General features: G+C 41.2%; 1 protein-coding gene across 6 annotated transcripts in view; it reads left to right on the forward strand.

Annotated features, from left to right (window-relative positions):
* The window catches only part of Patj (PATJ crumbs cell polarity complex component), a 302,937-nt gene that overhangs the window by 161,782 nt on the left and 118,808 nt on the right, over positions 1-22,347 (forward strand). For all 6 annotated transcript variants that reach the window (XM_060365928.1, XM_060365925.1, XM_060365929.1 and 3 more), the window contains one exon: positions 4,532-4,728. In XM_060365928.1, the coding sequence (XP_060221911.1) occupies positions 4,532-4,728 (197 nt within the window). The remainder of the gene's footprint in view (positions 1-4,531; positions 4,729-22,347) is intronic.

Here is a 22,347-nt window from a genome sequence, read left to right on the forward strand (position 1 = left end):
CCAGAGTCTCTGCAACCTACTAGGCGCCCCATAAACTGTCAGTAAACTCTCACACCACGCAAGAATTCTCGACTCCGGCTCTGGGATTCACTCTACTGAGCTTCTGTTTGAACTTAGTGTATCTATCTACACTACTGGAAGCTGACTAACTCATTGGTTAGCATTAAATAAATTAAAACTGGAGCAAGCTAGATGCAGAATTGTTGGAGGTGACCCTGAGACTACAGCACTATGTACCAACCAGTCTTAGCTTTAGTTGACTGTTGTTTGTGGACATTATGGGTTTTCCTGTTCACTCACTAAATAGATGGGTGGAGACTAGGGATGTGGCTCTGATTAGTGTTAGGTATTTGTCATATATATAAGGCTCTGGGTTTGATTCTGGGGGTGTATGGTAAATAAATTAAAATAAATAAATAGTTTCAGCCCCTAGTTTTTATTTTCTTGAACTTCTTTTATTTCTCCAAGTTATAACCAGTCATATGTATGCTTATGATAGATTTCACAAAATGAATTACTTTTGTTTTACATCTTTAATGTCAGGTGGATTCCATTAATATTTGCTCACTGATTCAATGGGTGTTTAACTGTGGCATTAAAACTCAGGCCAGGCAAATTAACCTTCTAATCTTACAAAGTAAGGAAAATAAACCTATATCTTAGGCCCTACCTGGATTAATATAATTAATATGGATTGCTATTAATAAACCAAATCTCTGGAGTCCATTAGATTAATGATAGGGCTTTATGTAGGTATGTTTAAAACACATGCCATATTTACCACTTTTAGCAATGTTTGGGTTCCTATCATTAAGTTCACTGATATGGTACAGCAGTCCCTACATATTCCCAGAGCTGTCTCATCGTCACTAACTGAAAGGACTTGACTCGCAGTGTTTCAGCTGTCTCTGTGGGTTATATCCACAGGCAGCAATGGTTTTGCAGTGGTCCTCCGTGCTTCTTGAGAAGAAACCTGGAGGAGGGTAGAGGATGGTGTTGGTCTCTTCTCCAGGACTGCCAGTGGAGACTAAGTGACTTTTTGGTTTTTGTTTCTTTTTAATGTCAGCATAAGAGAAACTTCTTACTTTCAAGAGGCAATTTTCCTCATAGCAGACAAAATTAAGAAGAAAAGAATAGTTTTGTCATCAATTCAAGATTAATTTCAAACATCATTAACTAAGCAATGAAAACAAAGCCACGATTTTCTCTTTCTTCTGCATTATTTGGACATCTGTTTGAGGTTATTTTAGGGAACATCTGCTTTTAGAAAAACCTCGCTTTTACAAATAGGTTGGGCATGTAAACAGATCCACAAATGAGAAACATAGTGACTCAGCCAGCATTTAAACTCAACCCTCTGTCTACTCCACCCCAACCCCCTATGAGTCCATTCATACGTCATACAGATTTCCTGGGCCTAGCACAGTTAATTCTGTTTGGGGGGTATGATAGAGGTTTACCAAAGGAGGTCCTCCTTGTCATTAGTGGCTTATACATCTAAGCAATTGAATCTATAGTTGATGGACTCAAAAGACTTTTAGATTGTCCAGGTGGGTTCTGAACCTAGAATTCTCTTTATGTTAATGAAAGTCTTTCTAAAACCATACAGTATTCGGCCTTCACTGTTTGAGGCCTCTGTTTTACTTTGTTCCTTTTTATTCTCCTCTCTTTCTGCCCTCAAAAAAGAGCCATTCTGATGTTCAGAAGGTTCATTTCTTCATATATGCACTTGCAAATATGTACCGTGGGCTTTATGTTGCCTGGTAACTTGAGTAAATGATACAGGAATGTTATGGCTCTCATCCTGCTCTTTCACTCAACACCGTCTTGAAAATCTCTTCTCTGCTGTCATGCTTAGATACCCTCCACCATGTCCTCTTGATACCTGCTGAATAGTTTTATGTCAACTTCACACAAGCTAAAGTCATCTGAATGATGGGACCCTCAATTGAGAAAAATGCCTCCATGAGACCAGGCTGTAGGCAAGCCTGTAGAGCATTTTATTTATTAGTTATTAATGTAAGAGGGCCCAGTCCATTGTGGATAGGTATTATGCTGGGCTGGTGGTCCTGGGTTCTATAAGAGAGCAGGCTGAGGAAGCATGGGGAGCCAGCCGGTCAGCAGTACCCTCCATGGTTTCTGCAGAAGCTCCTGACTCTAGGTTCCAGCCGTGTTTGAGTTCCTGTCCTGACTGCTTTGGATGATGAACTGTTACATGAAACTATGCTATGAGTGAAATAAACCCTTCGTTCCCTGAGTTCCTTTTCGTCATGGTATTTTTATCGCAGCAATGACAACGGTTAAGACGCCTATGTTGGATAGGGAAACTGTACATGGCAAGGTTGGAACTGGTGGTTACAAGCATGTACAGCCTGATAGCTGTCAGAGTGGCCAGCACGTCCAGCCCAGGGTGTTTCCTTCTCTCCGCAAAGGCTGGTGATGGAGTTTTCACTCTGAGCAGTATGTTGACATGTTTTTGTTTTTTTTTGTTTTGTTTTGTTTTTAATAATCTCATTTACTTAATGTCTCGTTTGCTGTCCTGATATACCATTTATTTTGTGGGGATGGAGAGAGGATAGAACTCAGGGCCTTATGGTCTACAACCCCTAATATCAATATCCCATTTAATTTGCAATTCAAAACTTGCTAGGAAATTTGAGCACTTTCTCACATACCTGACATTTTTGAGTCTGTGTTGGAGCAAGATGTCTTTTTCTATTTTATTTGTAAAACTTCTGTTTATTAATTCTGTGATTAATTAAAGCATCTTCTCTTTGCTATGTTTTTCTACCTGTAGATAGAATGTCAGAAAATATCCTTCTGTTTTACCAGCTATCTTATTTTTAATCCTCAAAAATGCATACCTGTCCTTCGCTATTAACATCATCTTTGTCCTTCTGGCTACTGCCGTGGTGATTTGCCATGGAAGGTTTGCTCATTTTTAACTGTCTGCAGAATATGTTCTTAGCTTGAATTGTATTAAATTGTTTCATGGTGGCCAGGAAGCAAAGGAAGTTTGCTTTTATAACACAACCCTTTCTCGAACCAAGTCTCCTAAGCTGTGAATCCGTGGTGAGTAACTTCACTGACTCAAGGAGAACCATTATGCTTCACTCAGACCCCATGCCCTGGCTCAGCCCCATTCTAGAACCAAGTCTGCTTGCAGAAGCTGTAGGTTCATTGCAGATCTAAACCAGACTATTGATTACATAACAAGTTTCATAAGGGAGAAATCTTCATTCCTTGCTGAATCTCTGTCTGTTAGGGGAGTGAAAAGTCAGGATTATGCCAGGCAGGAATGTTGCACCTTGTCACCCCTGTCCTTTGAGAGATCAGACAAGAGGCCAGAAGCTCAAGAACATCCCCAGTTACATACTGACTGTGAAGCCAGCATGGGCTACATGAAATACTGCCTCCATGAAGAACAGCAGCAACAAAATAAAATTAGACCAGCCTCAAAAAGTGACATGACATCCAGACAGGGTATGGGGGGGAGGGTGTGATCAGTAGGTGAAGTTCTTGTGGAAGCATGAGGACCTGAGTTAGGATAGCCAGAAGTTGGAAAGATGGATGTTGAACATGGATAAGCCATGACTATTAAGACCTTCAACATAGTGAAGGAGAAGTATAACCCCATAGAGATAAAACATTTCACTGATTGATGGGTGTGTGGGCGTTTGTGTATTGCTTCTAGATCTGACAGCTAAACAGTCATCTTTCTTTCCCTTCTTTTTACTCACTTAATCCAGTGTTATTTTATGCTGTTTATATATTCTAAGAATATATTTTAAGGTATTGCTATGAGCAAGTGGAAAAGCTCTTGCCAACCACAAACATGACCTTTGATTCAATCCCTAGTGTGACAAACATATTTTTAAATAACTAAATATATATTTTTAAAGATTTATTCATTTAATGTATATGAGTGCTCTATCTGCATGTACACCTGCATGTCAGAAGAGGGCATCAGATCCCAGTATAGATGGTTGTGAGCCACCATGTGGTTGTTGGGGATTGAACTCAGGAACTCTGGAAGAGCAGACAATTCTCTAAACAGCTGAGCCATCTCTCCAGCCCCTAAATAACTATATTTTAGTATAATAAACTTGAATTTTTTTGGACTGAACCTTAAGTTCATGAGAGTACAAATAATAACTGTTTGGCTCAATATTTTATCTCTAAAACCAAATACTTTATTCATACCTCACTATTAGTGAATATTCTAAACCTGCTGGTCCAGGTGGAGGCTGGGGGTCATGATTTCCCCATATTTAGTTATGTATGTGAAGGTAAAACAGTCCATGAAGGGCTAGGCTAGTAGGAACTAGAAGTGAGAAGTTTTGTAGGACATCTAAGGTTAGGTGGAAATAAAAATAATTGCTAACTATAGCTTACCCTCAAGGTCATGAAAATCTTAAGTGATTTATTCTAAGGAAGCACTGTACTATACAATGAACTATACTAAGTATGGGAGAATCTGATACCTTCTTAATACTCATGCTCTATTTTTTTTTTTTCATTTTCAATATAGAAAAGATCAGACAAAGATATGCAGACCTGCCTGGAGAATTACACATTATTGAACTGGAAAAGGATAAGAACGGACTGGGCCTCAGCCTCGCTGGCAATAAAGACAGGTCACGGATGAGCATCTTTGTGGTGGGGATTAACCCGGAAGGACCTGCTGCTGCAGATGGACGGATGCGGATTGGAGATGAGCTGCTAGAGGTGAGAGCCGTTTCTTTCAAACTGTTCTCTGGCACAGAGATTAGGTATTGAGGGCCGCATACAGAAAAGCCAGCTTGGATTCTCTCATGGATGTATTAGAGCCAATCAAGTCTGTAGCTAGCTGGGCCTGGTGTCAATGCTTTCTTCCAGGGCTTGGAAGAAAGAGGCAGGAGGATTAGGAGTTCAAGACCAGCTTTTGCTACATAGTGAGCTTGAGCCATCCTTGCTATTTGAGACGTTGTCAAAGGAAAACAAAATACTCAAGGAAAAAGATACTAAGTCTGAGGAATTCTTATTGGGAAGATGATTATCCGTCACGTTGGTGTGCTGTGAAGTCACATAGCTTCCTTACTTAGAGACTGAAAGCAGGGAATATACTCCTCAGGTAGTTACCATCCAGATGATCTCATCAGTAATCTGTCATGGGTTTTCTATGTTCGTAAGCTGAAATTCAGAGCCTTTGTTTCGTTTCGAGTTTATTGAAGTTTAAGTTTAATATTCGTTTTTTTATTTTCATTCATTTAGCTATTTTTCAACTGTCCATTGGGACAGAAGGAAATGAGTACTTACAGTTCCTGCATTCAAATAGCTTCCAGTTAAGAGAAAAGAGATTTTTTTTTTTAAAGGTACAGAAAAAGCCTTTGTTTTACAAACTAAAAGTGTAATAGTAAGTAACAGATAATGCAGACTTGGTACCAGACAAGGCCAGCTCTTGTCCTGTTCTGAGGATTTGGTAGCTGCCATTCTGACTTCTTGCTTGTGTTTACCCACTGTTAAGGCCTCTTAGAAAACGGGCTCCAGCATGTGACTGGAGAGGAGGCCAGTCACAGGGTGCTAGGCCTCACACTGTCTATACAAAGTAGGGGCCTCTGAGCTTGTGCGGGTGGTGTCCCCTTCAGACTCCAGACACTTAGAACACGCCTCATACATCTGCAGACACATCTGCAGGCAGTGCATAAAGATGTTAGCATCTCCCTACTCTCCCAACTATTATAATAGTTATAATTACAACTATTATAACTCGTGCTTCAAGCTTATTTCCCTTAGCTCCTGTTTAGAAACTCCCTTGGGATGAGACTGAAGTGATGAAGGTAAATAATGGGGAAAATGGGAGGTAGCTCAGGGAATCACTGTCACTACCATGTCTGTGCACAGCACACATTTGTCTTTGGGGCTCTTAAGAACCTTAGATGGAAATTATTTCTCTTACTTCATATAGAAGAAAACTGGGTTGTAAATGCTTTATTAATGTAGAAATAAGTGTCTAAACTTGGATAAGAACTCAAGCTTGGGGTCTGGACTGATAACTCAGCAGTTAAGAGCGTTTGCTATTCTTGCAGAGAAACCAAGTTTTGCTCCCAGCACCCACGGTTCCAGAAGATCTGACACCCTCTTCTGACCTCCACACTCACCAGGCACATATGTTGCTCACATCCATAGGTCCAGGCAAAATATTCCTACACATAAAAGTAAATAAAAATGTTTAAAAAGAAAAGTAGTTAGGCTTGGCACACTCCAAGGGTCGTGCTGTGGGCACTGATGTCACTGTGCTCCTATGGTTCTTTGGTAGAGTACACTTTCTTTCTCTTTCTCTACCTCTGCAAGTGTGTGTGTGAGTGTGTGTGTGTGTGTGTGTGTGTGTGTGTGTGTGTGTTGCTAGGCAAATGCTGTACGACTGTGCTTACATACCTGTTCCCTTGCTCTGCGTCTTAACTGTTTGTTGTTGCTATAGACATATCGCCATAGGCTAAGTTACGGAGAAAAGAAGACTTTCTTCCTTTTCTTTTTCCTCCTCCTCCTCTTCCTTTTTTGCCACCACCTCCCACCAAGAAATTTATATTGACTCATGGTTCCAGGTCCTGGTGGTGACCAGTGGCTCAGGACCTCAGCGAGTGAAAAATGGGGAATGCTTGAAAGACCTAGCCAAACTGGATTGTAGAGATTCTCAAAAGCCCAGCTTTTGAGAAAGGCTTTTGTTTGTCAGTCCCATGTATGGATTAACGGATTCACAAGAGCACAGCCCCTCATTCCCTATTGAAAGTCTCATCCAGGCCAGTATTTTGCTTCTTCATAATAGGGTTTAAATTTTGTCATAGCATTTTAAATAAGACAACCATTGTACCCCATTTGGTTGGACCCAGGAGATTGCTGGCGTATGATGTTCCAGTCTATAGGGAAATCATATGTATCTCCTCACTCTATGTATTGGGTATGCCTTGACCCAGATTGCCTCCTGCACGGTAGATGGAATCAGTACAGTATTTGAGAACATGTTAATTCTAGTTGTAGCCTTTCTGTGTTATTCAGACTCAAGGTGGACCAGCCTGTGGGCACCGGCCTCACAGGAGCACCATGCTTCATTCCTCAGTCTGACATTCATTAGACACTGGTAACAAATGAACTGTTGCCACAGCATAAAGTGAGGAATGTCTTCCCGGCCAGATTTCAGACAAATGTGGGCCTTAGAAAACCAACTTTAATTTTTTGCTGCAATGCTTTTGACATCTGAGGGTGTTTAGCATAGTGCGTGTAACAGACCATCAGTGTTTCATCTTCCATATACTCAGTGCAACACCAACTTGATAAATGAGAGGGTTTCCCCGAACAACCTGCAGTTCTCGCATGGATGGCATCCTAAATCCATCCCAATCTGCTACCTCTCTACGTAGAGATAGCACCAGCTCCACTGGTCTAAGTCACATCTTCCTGACTCTTCACTTCAGGTGTCACTCACAGGCCCCAGGCTGTGACCTGTACCTAGGACTGCCCAGCATTTAAGTTTTTAATACTGCCGTTTTCAGGTTGTTTGTTAAAACATTTCCCAGAATATGGGGAAACAGTTCATGCAGCGTCCACCCACCTATGCATTCTAGAGAACACTGCAGAGGACACACATGCACAGCACAATGGAAGAGACAGGATGCCAATAGGACATTCAGATAGAGCTTCCATCCTGGCTGTAGTTGTGCTTCCTTCAAGGTACTCTCACGTGGTCAACGGCTCAGAAACTCCCAATCCTGTAGTTCAGGGATGGGTTTTGTGTAACTGTATTTGAGATAGAACCAGGTTTGGCTCGGATTCCTGAGACTCAAGCGATCCTTCTACTCTAGGCTCTCAGGTGCTATGAATGTTGAGATCACCAGTTCATGGAATTTTTGTAACGGTCATACACTCAGTCTCTAGCCCTTTGTTCTTCCCAAATCATGGGGAATGGGGTTTTAATTTAACTTTTATTCATGGATTTGATTTGCCACATCCAGGAGCCTATTGAGAGTCAACTCATGGGGCTGCAGAGATGGCTCAGTAGTTCGAAACACTGGTTGCTCTTCCGTATTTGACTTCCCAGAACATACGTAGTGGCTCATAACTGTCTGTAACTCTGACATCCTCTTCTGGCTCCAATAGGCACATATGTGGTATACCGACATACATGTAGGCAAGACATTTGTACACATAAAATAAAAAGAGTAACTTCAGTAGAGCACAGGTGTGGCTCAGTGATGGAGCACTTATGCGCATGCCCAAGACCCTTGATTCCATCCCTCATTTGAATAAAAAATTAGGATTGGCAGTCAGAGACCAGATGTTAGAACAAAAGATGAACCTAGCAAGCACACTGATCAACTAGAAAATTACAGAAGGATTGCCTCTGTTTCAAAACTAAGGATAGAGACCAAATCTGAGTGTTTTATGATGTCATTACACATAACATATCAAAGAGTTACCTGGTAATTGATCCTATTTCCTCCTTCATGCACAGAAACTTCAGGTGTATGCCAGGCACCTGGCAGAAACAACAGTAGCATTTACCTTATACTCCTGCTTTTGTTTCCTCTAGCCTCTGACTCTGGTCCTTTTGTTGTATCCAGCTGCATAATTCGGTTACAGACACAGGGACCAAGTAATTTCAAAAGTAGTCATGTCAGCTCCCTTTTACCTTCCCTAAAGATGGTCCAGTTTCTACAAAGTGACAGCAAATAAAAATATATTGAGACACAGATTTTATTGTCATATGCCATCTCTCCTCAGTCTCAGCTTTTTCAAATTATTTAGCAAATATCTTCCTGAAACATCTAAAAGGAAGTCCAAAATACATATATTTATTTTATGGACTCTCCCTCAGTTGAATAAAATTCCCTGTGTCTTGATCATTTTGAGAGATCCACCATTTCCCCCTTATGTATTCTCATTATTGCTTCATCACTGGTCTTGTCATTAAATAGTACTGCTCTGCCCAAAGTGTCTTTGGCACTGCTTGCAGCAGGCCCTTAAATGAAACTGTTCTGTAGCAGGAACTGCAGGAACTGGGTCCTGTTTTCACAGATCTAGCAGTGCAGCAGCTGGACAGCATCAACCTCGGGGCAGCCCTTTCTTTGGAGAAGTTAATGACGGGATGATGTAGGCTAGGTTTTGCCACAGTCTCTGGCATGCTTTAGCTGATAGCATCAGAACTATCATTCTTGTGTGTTTCTGTCTCTGTAGTTTGTTGATATTGATGCTAGTGTCTCTGAAGTCATGGCAGAGCAAAGTGTGGCACCTTAGCAAGCATCCAGATCCTGTGCACTTATACTTACAGTCCATCTGCTAACAGTTTTGACTTTGGTTCAAGGGTGACAGAAAATAAATTCATGTGGGAAAATGTTCCCTGGTTTCTTTCTATTGCTCAGGGGAAAATGCACTCATTTTTCTTTAATGCGTGAGGAGTTGGAATGTGCTCGCTAGCTGAGAATGGGAAATCGATTGAATGATGTATACCAGGAAAGCTAAAAGCCAGCATGACCATGGACATTGCAAAGCATTAGATGGTTGGGAACACTGCATTGTGCAAATGGCCTTTTAAGAAAAGGAGCAAAATTTGGTTATTTGCTAACTCTCACACCAAATATGCTTATTTTCATGGCCTCAACCCTGAGCTTGGTACAGGTATGTATCTGGCTTATTTTCATAGTTCTACTACTTGCTCATATTCTCATCATTACTTTGCCATGACTGTTATATTGCTCCTTTGCTCACTGCCACCTATAACTTATAGTTGATTCACTTGCTTAAGACTCTGAAGTCAAGCTAAGAAGTGGAGGAATTATCAGAAACCTATTTTTTTTTAAAGACGGAAACCCTGCTTTTCTCCCAGTGCCCTGTATGTGACTGATTTGGGGCCCATGATCACTGTAGCATTGTTGGTGTGCAATTGCATTGTTGTGCATAGTCAGTGAATTCCGTGGATCGATGGCACAATTCATGTGTGAAAGAACTTCTGTTAGGCTCCCAGAAGACAGTACGATTAAATCTCAACTCCTTTACCCTTCCTTTCAATTCTAATCTGGGGGTTACTGAATTAATTTCAAAATGCATTAGCATATAATTACCGTGTACACAGAATGAGCCGTACGCTAGAGCACTGGCTTTCCCGGAGCAATTAGACCCCAGAAATGTGCAAGCTGGGCTGGGCCATAACGCTGTCATCTGAATACAGGATTTATTCATAGCCCTCTCCACAGTGCAAGTGTGCCAAGACAGGGCCAGCGGGCCATACAGGTCGTCTGAGTGCTCTGTCGGGAGGAACAGAGGGGGCCAGGTAGGCTGCTCTGTGGCACTGTGCAGGCATGAGGTGTCTCCTTGGATCCAGGCACCTGCAGGATAGCCTAACCATCCTGTCCAGTACGTGCCCAGTGGAAAAGAAAAGGTGTGGGTGCCTCCCATACCTTCCGCAGACAGAGACAAAGCTAGGGGTAACCGCAGACCTTGTCTCACGATACTGTCTTCACAAGGAACAGCAAAGCACAAACCTGTGGCCACAGAAGGGACGTCATGGGCCCAACCAGGTGCCTCCCCCTGCTTCATGCAGTCTTCTCTCGATTTCGGCGCTTTCCTCCACTCCCTCTACTCAGTGCCAGCGAAGTATATCTGAAATATTTTGGAAAGCTTAGATGTGATTTGGAATGTGATTTGGAAGCTTGTAAGTGAACCACTAGATCTTACGCACCCATAGGATAGAGTCTGTTAATCTACACTCAGGAGCCATGTCTGCTAGACTACCACACCCAAGTGTATTTATCAAGTATTTTAATGAAATAACTTTGCCATAAAGTGCTTCATGTAGTAAAACCTCCTGGTATAGAAACAGTAGTCTGAGTCATAGAAAGAGAAAGGATTTTGAAATTGAAATAAAATTGTTTTCTCCATTATTTTCTGACAGAATACTTAATATCTAGTCATGCAGAATTGATTGACTAAGTGTTTGGATTTTCTGTTTTGTTTTGTTTTTAGTGTGGCAGTGACTTTGAAACTGTCACAGCATAACAGCTTTGACAATTTTTATATGAATATATTGCATATTAAAGCTGTATTTGGCCAAGTGTGGTGGCACATGTCTTTAATCCTAGCACTCAGGAAGCAGAGGTAGGTAGATCTCTATTAGTACAAGGCCAGCCTAGTCTATAAAGTGAGTTCCAGGTCAGCCAGGACTGTAAAATAAGACCCTGTCTCAACAAACAGCTATATTTGATTTATTATCTGAAAGCGATTTAAAAATGAATTGCCCAAACCTGACACAAGTAAGTATTGTGAGCAGATCCTAAATATGACCTTCACACACACTAAGGTTTTGTGATCCATAAAATTATCTGTTTGTAGCCTGAAAAGTTGACAGTAGGTAGGGTGATGGCTTTTGAGTGAGTGGTCAGCCTCACACACAGAGCACAGAGCCCTGGACACCATGGCATTGTGAACTATAGCTCTGTGAGTTTGCTAGCCATTTCCTGACATGATCAACGGTGGATCCCTGAGTATGAAAGACTTGTTATAAAGGGGTCAAGAAATGGGCTCTGGTTCTCACCATTTACCTGCAAATTTCATGATTTCCTTTTTTTTTTATCGCTGAGTAATATTCCATTGTGTAGATGTACCACAATTTCTGTATCCATTCCTCAACTGAGTGGCATCTGGGTTGTTTCGGGCTTCTGGCTATTACAAATAAAGCTGCTAAAAACATGGTTGAGCAGATATCCTTGTATACTTGAGCAGCATTTGGATATATGCCTTAGGAGTGGTATAGCTGGCTCTTGAGAAAACGCCAGATTGATTGCCAAAGTGGTTGTATAAGTTTGCATTTCCACCAGCAGTGGAGGAGGGTTCCCCTTTTTCTACATCCTCTCCAGCATGTGTTATCACTTGAGTTATTCATCTTAGCCATTCTGATGGGTGTAAGGTGAAATCTTAGGGCTGTTTTATTTTGCATTTTCCTGATGACTAAGAGCCTAGACCATTTCTTTAAGTGTTTCTCTGCCATTCAATATTCCTCTATTGAGAATTCTCTGTTTAGCTCTGTACCCCATTTTTTAATTGGATTACTTGATTTGTTGCTGTTTAACTTCTTTAGTTCTTTATATATACTGGGTATTAGCCCTCTGTCAGATATAGAGTTAGTGAAGATCCTTTCCCGATCTGTAGGCTGTCCTTTTGTTCTGACCACAGTGTCTTTTGCTTTACAGAAGCTTTTCAGTTTCATGAGGTCCCATTTATTGATTGTTGCTCTTAGAGCCTATGCTGTTGGTGTTCTGTTCAGGAAGTTGTCTCCTGTGCCAATGAGTTCAAGGCTCTTCCCCACTTCTTCTAACAGGTTTAGTGTGTCTGGGCACAGGGGTCTTTTCTGAAACTGATACTCCAGCCAAGGACTACTCATGGTGCTGGCCTGGAAGCCCTGCTTAGAGGTAGCCTATGGCAGTTCAGTATCCAAGTGGGTTCCATAGTAATGGGAACAGAGACTGTCTCTGACAGGAACTGATTGACCTGCTCTTTGATCACCTCCCTCTGAGGGTGGAGCAGCCTTACCAGGGCACAGAGGAAGACAATGCAGCCACTCCTGATGAGACCTGATAGACTAGGATCAGAGGGAAGGGGAGGAGGACCTTCCTTATCAGTGGACTGGGGGAGGGACAGGGGTGGGGAAGAAGGAGAATGGGATTGGGAAGGGAGAAGGGAGGGGGAATACAAAGTGAATAAACTGTAATTAATAAAATAAAAATAACTAATTAAAAAAAGAAAATCAGGAAAAAAAAAAAGAAATGGGCTCTGTTGGGGGAGCTGTGCAAATACTCAGTGTTGCCACCTTCCAGACTTGCTTGCTTTTTACATGCATCTTGTCTTTCAGTCCACAGCAACCTTAGAGAGTTAAGAACACTTTCAGTCCACAGGCACGGGAACTGGGGCAGGAATGGGCAGTATTAGCAAGCTTTTTTGAGTCTTAAATTTGGGGTTTACATAGTTCTGGATTAAATTCTTATAATTTGGGGGATGGTTTGTTGTAGTTTCAATGTGAAGTATCCCTTGTTGGTTCACTTATTTAAACAATTGGTCCCCAGCTAGTAGCATGATTTGGGAAGGTTGTAGAATCGTTAAGAAGTACATTCTCATCTGGGCATGGTAGTGCACACCTTTAATCCCAGCACTTGGGAGGCAGAGGCAGGTGGATCTCTGAGTTTGAGTTCAGCTTGTTTTACAAAGAGTGTTCCAGGACAGCCAAGGCTACATGGAGAGACCTTGTCTTACAAAAATAAAATAAAATAAAAGTAGACCCTCTTTGAAAGAAGTGAGTCACTGGGTTGGGCCTTGAGGCTTTATAGCCTGGCCTCTCTTTCTGAGTGTGAGTGTCTCCTACTACCATACCTTCCCCCAGAATAAACCCTGTCAGCCAGAATAAACCCTTTTTCCTTTAAGCTGCTTTTTTCAGAGTATTTTTTCGTATGTCAGTATTTTTCATAACAATGAGAAAAATAATATAGCAGGTGTACATAAATGCAGAATAGGCTCTGTATTTAACAGGTTCTTCAATTAACAGGTATGTTAATTCAGAACAGTTTCGTGTATCCAGGAGAGGTTTGTACTGGAGTAAAAGACACAGCTCTTGCCTGTAGCCTCCTGAGTTCTTTCAGAGAGCACCACTTAGATAAAAGTGAGATTCTAGATTCCACCACAGGAACACATTTCAGGACAAGTCAGTTTGTAGCAAAGCTGCTTAGAGACTGGAGAGATGGTTCCATGGGTAAAAGGCTTGCCATACAAGCTTGAGGACTAGAGTTAGAATCCCTAATGCCCATGTAATTGCTGGTTGGGCTTGGTGACCTTCCTGTAATTGCAGCATCCAGTTGGCAGAGGATCCCTAGAGCAGGCTGACTAGCCTCCCTGGATTGTTCAATTGAAAAACCCTGCCTCAGTGAATACTGGAGAGAGCAATCAAAGAAGCCTGAAGTTAACTTCAGTCTTCCATGCACACACGTTATATTCACACAGATTATATACACGGACATACTTTGTAAATAAACGTTTAATGTACATTTAAACACAGGTAATAAGGGAGAGAGAATGCTTCTTAGAAAAGAGCCAACTCACACCAAGGGCATGGGTGTGAATTTTATAATGTGATTCTTAACGGTATTAACCAGATATATTATTTCATTAGCTTCTGATGTTATTTTCTTTGTTTAAAGGTTCCTGAGAAATGCCTTGCCCCACCTTTATTCACTTTTCTTTTGATACGTTAAAAGAATAGTTAATAGGTCATAAGAAAATTAAGACAAATTTTGACTGTAAGCAAAGTTTATAATCTTATTTGTATGAATTTTAGAAATATATAGGTTTATAGCTGGGAGAAAATTAAGGTTAAACTCAAATGTCCCAAGTACTTAGGCCTTAAGCATGGTTGGTTGCTATTGCAACATTATTATTTTAAATACCTCTTTATAAAATGGAAATATTGTCTTTACATACACGTAGCTTTGGCTGGAATGGAGTTCTCTATGTAGACCAGGATAGCCCTCAAACTCCCAGAAACCTACCTGCCTTTGCCCTCCTAGTGCTGGGATTATCATGCCTGGTCTATCCGTGTAGGCACTCTTTACACCAAATTTGTTAGTTGTGTCAAAATTCTGGACTCTCAGCTAGGAAAAGACTCAACCCAGGCTCAGGTGAAAGGTTCCTTTCTCTTCCTGTGGTCCTGAACCTCTTCTTTTCTATCCTGCCTCAGTTTCTCACACTGCAATTTCATATGATTATCCATCTTCTTAAAATATAATACCCCTCTAAGGTGACTAAGAGACAAATGTAACTGATAAAATCATGCAATCTATTAAGAACCAAAGGAGGGCAGTCCTCACTTGAACTTGTCCACACAGCATGTGACCTTGAAGAACTTGCCCTCGTTTCTACTGTAGACCTGGGGTTTATTTTCAGGACTGGAAACTATTGTGTAAAACCTAGTTTGCATTGAGTGCCCTGATTCTTTCTGTGCTTTCAGCTGGGAAGTTTTAGTTCTATTTTTGCCATTTTTGTCTCTGACTACAGCCTGTTATGGGAGGAATTTTGAATTATTTCCTTGCACCTCATTGTCTTTCTATCACTGAAATATTTTGGCTGAGGTCTCTACTCTTACTTTTCTCCAGAAGGAATAGCAATTATTTATTTCTTATGGCTGTGGTCCTCATTATCGCTCTCATAAAAGCTCTGTGCTCTCTGCATTGAGCTAAATTATCTTAAGACCTTAGAGAGAAAACAAAGTAAAAATGGAGGTGTATTGGTTCTTTTTCTTGTGGCTATGACAAACAAAATAACTAACAAAAGCGACTCAAGGAAGGAAGAATTATTTTGGTTTATGGTTTAAATGAATATAGTCCATCATGGCAGGACGTTAGGCAGGAATGTGAGGTTGGTGGTCACGTGCTAACACAGGAAGCAGAGAGGTGACTGCCAGTGCTTGGATTCTTTCTTCATCTTTTCCTTTTTTTCCCCCTCTTCCAGGACCCTAGCCATGAAATGGTTTCAGACACATGCAGAATATATCCTTCCTTTCTTATTACAGCTGTCTGGGAACAGCCTCTCAGATGTGTCTCCTAGATGATTCTAGATCCAGTCAAGTTAGCAATGAAATTAAATATGAAGGATGGAAGAAACTGAGGTCATTAAGGGCAAGGATCAGGTTCCGGGGAAGAAATGTGCCATTTGGAACCTATGGCTCTCTTCAGTCTAGTTTGTGCAGTTCCTCTTGGTGTATAACACAACTGATGATGATAGTGGTCTGCTTTTCCCTCCCTCCTTTGCTCAGCATGTTCTTCCTCTGCTATCTTAGTGATTTTACTGAGGTGCAGCCAGGGAAATTAGCATTAAGGTTATTTGGAAGGCTGTTCTGTTGGCCAGGCACACGATTCCTTTGTGTAGGTTGCCTCATTTACATAATGGGAATTTATAATTTGTTAATCATGAAGTGCAACCACCACCCCAGGGGATACATTGCAAGACTCTTCATAGATGCCTGACACCATGGGTAGTACTGGCCTTTCACCATCATCATTATTGTTTTGTTTTTATTACTTTATTTATTTTTATTATTAACGTTTATTCATTTATTCATTCACTGGCTTTTTTTGAGACAGGGTTCCTCTGTGTGGCTTTGGCTGTGCTGGACACTCTTTGTAGACCAGGCTGGCCTCGAACTCACAGAGATCTGCCTGCGTCTGCCTCGTGGAGTGCTGGGATCATAGGCATGTACCACTTCACCTGGCTTTGTTTTGTTTTTAGACAAATTCTCATGACCTAGAACTCATTCAGTGGCTGGAGTTGGCTTCAAGCTTAGGCCAGTGTCCCTGCGTTAGCCTCATGACTTGGGATTACAGGCATACCTCCCAGTTCATACCCAGCTTATACTACATCCCCCTCTACGTGTGTGCTCATGGGGCTGGGTTTCTAAATAAGCAGAGCGCAATGTCAACAGTAATTCATAAAGTGTAACAATTAGACAAAAGCACTCTAATAAAAGTTACACAAATGAGTTTTTTGTGCAAGTGTATTAATGTGGTTTCCCCTACAGGGGATGTTTTATGACTCTCTTTTGGATATCTGAACCACCAGCATAACGGCTTGCAGCCATTATTAAGTAAAGCGTATCTGCCTGGGAATATTTGATCTGATAGGCAGTAGCTGGCAGCAGGTGTGTGCAGTGTGTGCACCTCTGGACAAAAGGTTGGTCCACATCTGGAGTGGGGTGGGGTAAGAATGATGCAGAACCCAACTTGTGAACTGTGGGACATGAAATGGAAAGGGAACTAGTTGGGAGGGTGCTGCCAGCTTGTGTCCCTGGGAAGGACTAACGGGGCTCACAAAGACACAACCTATGTGAGAATGACAGACATTGTATGCGGATTTCAAAATCCTTTTTTCTTGCTGCCATTGTATTTTGTTTTTCAAGATACGTTTCTTTGCATAGCATTGGCTGTCCTGGAACTTGCCCTGTAGACCAGGCTGGCCTCAAACTCAGAGATCTTTCTGCCTCTAACTTCCGAGTGCTAAAATTAAAGGGATGTGCCACCACCTCTAGCTCCAAAAAACAATTTTCTTAAAGTAGGAATTATTTCTAGACTTTCATCAAATACCTTCAGACAATGCTTGATCTGAAACCTTAGAAAGCAAAGCTACATTAGGGTCCTCTGTATAAGGGACACTATTCCTTCTTTCCAAGCTGGCAAATGTGGATATTACCAGACTTTAGCTAATCTTATCGATGGCTGGGTACGTATGTTGCACACATTAACATAAGGAAGTATGAAAATAGTGCTATTCTCTAATGAGTGGGTTTCTTAAAGACTTATTAGCATGTCCTAAATGATATAATAACGGCCTCATTATTATATTTTCATACATATATGAAAGGTATTTTTTATCATATTCACCCTTATCACCCTCTTTGTCTCCTCCCACTGATTTCTTTTCTCTTCCCAACCATTCTCCCTTTTACTTTCTTGGACTTCTTGTTTTACTTTTGGTGACTGAAGTTGCTTACAAGAGCATGAGAAAGGGGTAGCTAGGTGGTCAGTACTTGAAATATCGTCTACCTTTGCCATGCATTGAATGGGATGAGAAATGGGAGGTGGCAAAGTTTTTTACCTGGGGTGGGAGTTGGTTGGGGATCGTATATGTGTGATTGATTACGTTAAGGGTTAGGAGAAGCCTAGGATGTCCCCTGACACCTACCGAGTATTCCTGTTACATGTTCCAGCAGCTCCAGACCCACTCGAGGCTTTGGGATCTGGAGACTTGAGCCTGCATTTTGGTGGCATCATTACATACCTTAAACTCTTTTATAAAGACACTGAGCTTATAAGTCTCATGACCTGTGCTGAGAGTCAGTCAGTGCTAGACTAAATGAGGTATGTGCTAACTGTTCTTAGTTGCAAAGGATAGCATTGTGACTCTGCAGGACAGTTTTTTTTAATTAAAATTTTATTTTTTATATTAATTACAGTTTATTTGCTTTGTATCCCAGCTATAGCCCCCTCCCTCATTCACTCCCAATCCCACCCTCCCTCCCTCATCTCCTATCCCCTCTCTAAGTCCACTGATAGGGGAGGTCCTCCTCCCCTTCCATCTGACGCCAGCCTATCAGGTCTCATCAGGACTGGCTTCATTGTCCTCCTCTGTGGCAAGGCTGCTCCCCACCTAGGCGGGGTGGTCAAAGAGCCAGCCACTGAGTTCATGTCAGAAACAGCCTCTGTTCCCCATAACCTAGAACCTCTGCAGGACAGTTTTTTTTTTTATAAGGTGACTGTTGAAATGAGAAACTGGGGCCAGTGAGATGGCTCAGTGGGTGAAAGTGCTTGCCGTGCATGACTTAAGACCTCAGAATCCAAGGTGGAAGGAGAGAATCTACTCCTGCAAGTAGTGCTCTGATCTGCACATATGGAACATATATGTACCTGCATGGGTGATCACACACACACACACACCATGCACACCATAACAATATGAACACTTTTAAAAAGAGAGAAACTGGAACTCTTTTTTTTTTATTTTTTAAATTAATTAATTAATTTATTTTTTATTTTTTTTTTAATTTTTCCTCAATTACACTTTATTCATTCTGCATCCCCCCATAAGCCTCTCCCTCCTCCCCTCCCAATCCCACCCTCCCTCCTCCCTCTGCTTGCATGCCACTCCCCAAGTCCACTAATAGGGGAGGTTCTCCTCTCCTTTCTGATCTTAGTCTGTCAGTTCACATCAAAAGTGGCTGCATTGTCCTCTACTATGGCCTGGTAAGGCTGCTCCCCCCCAGAGGGAGGTGATCAAAGAGCAGGCCAATCAGATTATGTCAGAGGCAGTCCCTCTTCACATTACTATGTAACCCAATTGGACTCTGAACTGCCCTGGGCTACATCTGTGCAGGGGTTCTGGGTTATCTCCACGAATAGTCCTTGGTTGGAGTATGAGTCTCTGGGAAGTTCCCTGTGTTCGAATTTTCCTGTTCTGTTGCTCTCCTTGTGGAGACCCTGTCCTCTCCAGCTCTTACTATTTCCCAGTTCTTACCTAAAATTCCATTCACTTTGCCCAACAGTTGCCCATCAGGCTCAGCATCTGCTTTGATAGTCTGAAGGGCAGAGGCTTTCAGAGGCCCTCTGTGGTAGGTTCCTAGGCTGTTTCCTGTTTTCTTCTTCTTCTGATGTCCATCCTCTTTGCCTTTCCGGATGAGGATTGGACATTTTAGTTAGGGTCCTCTCTCTTGCTTAGTTTCTTTAGATGCACAGGTTTTAGTGGGTTTGTCCTATGTTGTATGTCTATATGAGTGAGTATATACCATGTGTGTCTTTTTGCTTCTGGGACAACTCACTCAGGATGATCCTTTCCAGATCCCACCATTTACCTGCGAATTTCATGATTTCCTTATTTTTCATTGCTGAGTACTATTCCATTGTGTAGATGTACCACAATTTCTGCATCCATTCTTCAGTTGAGGGGCATCTGGGTTGTTTCCAGCTTCTGGCTATTACAAATAAAGCTGCTATAAACATGGTTGAGCAAATGTCCTTTTTGTGTACTTGAGCCTCTTTTGGATATATGCCCAGGAGTGGTATGGCTGGATCTTGAGGAAGCGCTATTCCTAGTTGTCTGAGAAAGCGCCAGATTGATTTCCAGAGTGGTTGTACAAGTTTACATTCCCACCAGCAGTGGAGAAGGGTTCCCCTTTCTCCACAACCTCTCCAGCATGTGTTGTCACTTGAGTTTTTGATCTTGGCCATTCTCATGGGTGTAAGGTGACATAGAGGAAAATAAACTCAAACAGAATATTGCCATCCGTAAAGAAATAGAGGAAGCTGCAGCCAAACAGTTTATGGCCTTTAGAAAGGAAATGCTTAAAACACTGAATGAAATGATAGAAACAGAGTTGAAGGAACTAAAAGAAAAACAGGAAAGTACAATCAGACAGGTGAAGGAAGTAAACAAAACAACTCAAGACCTGAAGATAGAATTGGAAAAATTAAAGAAAACACAAATGGAAGAAATAATGGAAAGGAAGAATCTAGGGAAGAAAACAGGAACTACAGAGATAAGCATAACCAACAGACTACAAGAGATGGAAGAAAGAATCTCAGGTGTAAAAGATACAATGGAAGAAATCGATGTATCTGTCAAAGAAAATGTTAAATCCGAAAAATTCCTGACACAGACCGTCCAAGAAATGCAAGACAATATGAAAAGACAAAACCTAAGAATAATAGGTATAGAGGAAAAAGAAGACTCCCTTCTCCAAGGCCCAGAAAATATTTTCAACAAAATCATTGAAGAAAATTTCCCCAAGCTAAAGGAGAGGCCAATTAGAATACATGAGGCCTACAGAACACCCAACAAATTTGACCAGAAAAGAAAATCCTCCCGCCACATAATAATCAAAACAGTAAGTATACAGAACAAAGAAAAAATACTAAAAGCTGCAAGGGAAAAAGGCCAAGTAACATATAATGGCAAACCCATTAGAATCACACCTGACTTTTCAACAGAGACTATGAAACTGGAACTCTTAAGGGAGTGAGTTAGGAGAGTATTGGTGATTGAGTTTTTGACTGTATCTGTAAAACTGCATACAAAGCATGTTGAATACAAGAGGAAAATGCAGTAACTGACAGGGTAGATTTCTAATCAGGTCAGCTATTGTGAGAGAGAAGGAAGCCCTAGGCATAGCATTAATACTACAGGGCAGTTCATCCTGAGATTCTCTCAGTTTGCCTTCTTGGTTTTGGTTGTTTTGAGACAGGGTGTCACTATGTAGCTCTGAGAAACCTGTAGCTTGCTGTGTATACCAAGCTGGCCTCGAACTCACAGAGATCACTTGCCTGTGCTACCACACCTGGCTTGACATTCTTGGCAAAGAAATTTCAGGTCAGCAGGCACATAAATCCTATTTGTTCATCTGGCTAAGAATAAGATTAAGAATTATTCCTGTGCTGGGATTATTTGATCAAGAGTTAACTGGCATCTGGGTATAGTGGTGTGTGCCTGTAGTCTGAGGCAATTTATTATGACCCTATCTCAAAATAAAGTTTAAAAGATTTGGAATGATCTTTGGTAGTTGAGCACTTGCCTAGCATATGCCAGGTACTGGGTTTGCTCTTCAGTACCAAAAATATGTAAAAGGATTGATGGTTATAAACATAATGTATTGATTTTCTCCATGCAATTTATATTCTATAAAGGTTGTTTTAAAAGTTAAATTTAGATTCTAGTACCTTAAAATATGATATTCAGAAGGCACTTCCAGGTCAAGATGGGGAAAGGACCCCAATTTCATTATCAGCCACTCATGTAATGTTTCTGTTCAGCTCCCTAATAATGGTTTACAGTTTGTATAATATATCATTTTGCTTTAAAAAATAAAGCATGTTGAGTGTAATACATTATGACATGATGTTCAAACCTTGGGCATATCTGTTACTTGGGCTAAATTTTAATTTCGTATAATTAATATTTTCAACTGTAGCTTAAGTTAATTAACTTTTACTTTCAGTTTGATACGTCATTTGAAAGACTTAATTGAGCTGCTTTTCAGCATAAATTTATATTCCTGTTCAGACGAACCATGGAAAATTAGGAGTAGTTTAAAACTTACCTTTTTAGTATTTTTGCATAATTAGTTTTATTAAAACAAATCTCATTAAAGACATTTAAAGTGAAAGTTTGTGCAGTGGTAGAAAAGGGTTTACATCCATTTACTGTTGTTGAATCTGCTCTGGATTAACCCCAGTTCCACTTGGGCTGCAAACTACAAATACTGCAACTAATTATGCTGCAGTGGCCAGGACTGCCCTCATACTGGGCGTTTGTTCTTTCTCACTACACAGGCAGAAGGCAGACCTTGAGAGGAAAATCAGGTGGCATGGAAAGCTGCAGTGTGACTCATTAGCTTGAAAAATGCAGGCATGGTTGTTGTCTGGGGCCTTGGAATCTGGAATTGCTATAATTTGTTCCTGAATGGGATTTAAATTTCAGAGTCTGAGAGAAAATTAACTCACACAAATATAGGTTGCTTTTCTGGGACCAGGGGTCAAGAGCTGAGGTAGAAATTAGTATCTGGAGAGTAACAGAAGTCCCCCCGCCCCTTGCCAGTGATAAAAAGAGGAACCCAAAAGCAACTCAGAAAACCAGAATGGCTGGTCAGGCACAAAGATGACACTTTGTACATCTTTGATCACAGTGCTCAGGAGGTTGAGGCAGAAGCATCACACTGGCAAAGCCAGGTTAGTGAGGCCTTGTCTCTAAATAAATGATTAGATGATAGATAGAGAGAGAGAGAAAGACAGATAAGGA

Source organism: Meriones unguiculatus, chromosome 12 (genome assembly GCF_030254825.1).
Source record: "Meriones unguiculatus strain TT.TT164.6M chromosome 12, Bangor_MerUng_6.1, whole genome shotgun sequence".
NCBI lineage: Eukaryota > Metazoa > Chordata > Mammalia > Rodentia > Muridae > Meriones > Meriones unguiculatus.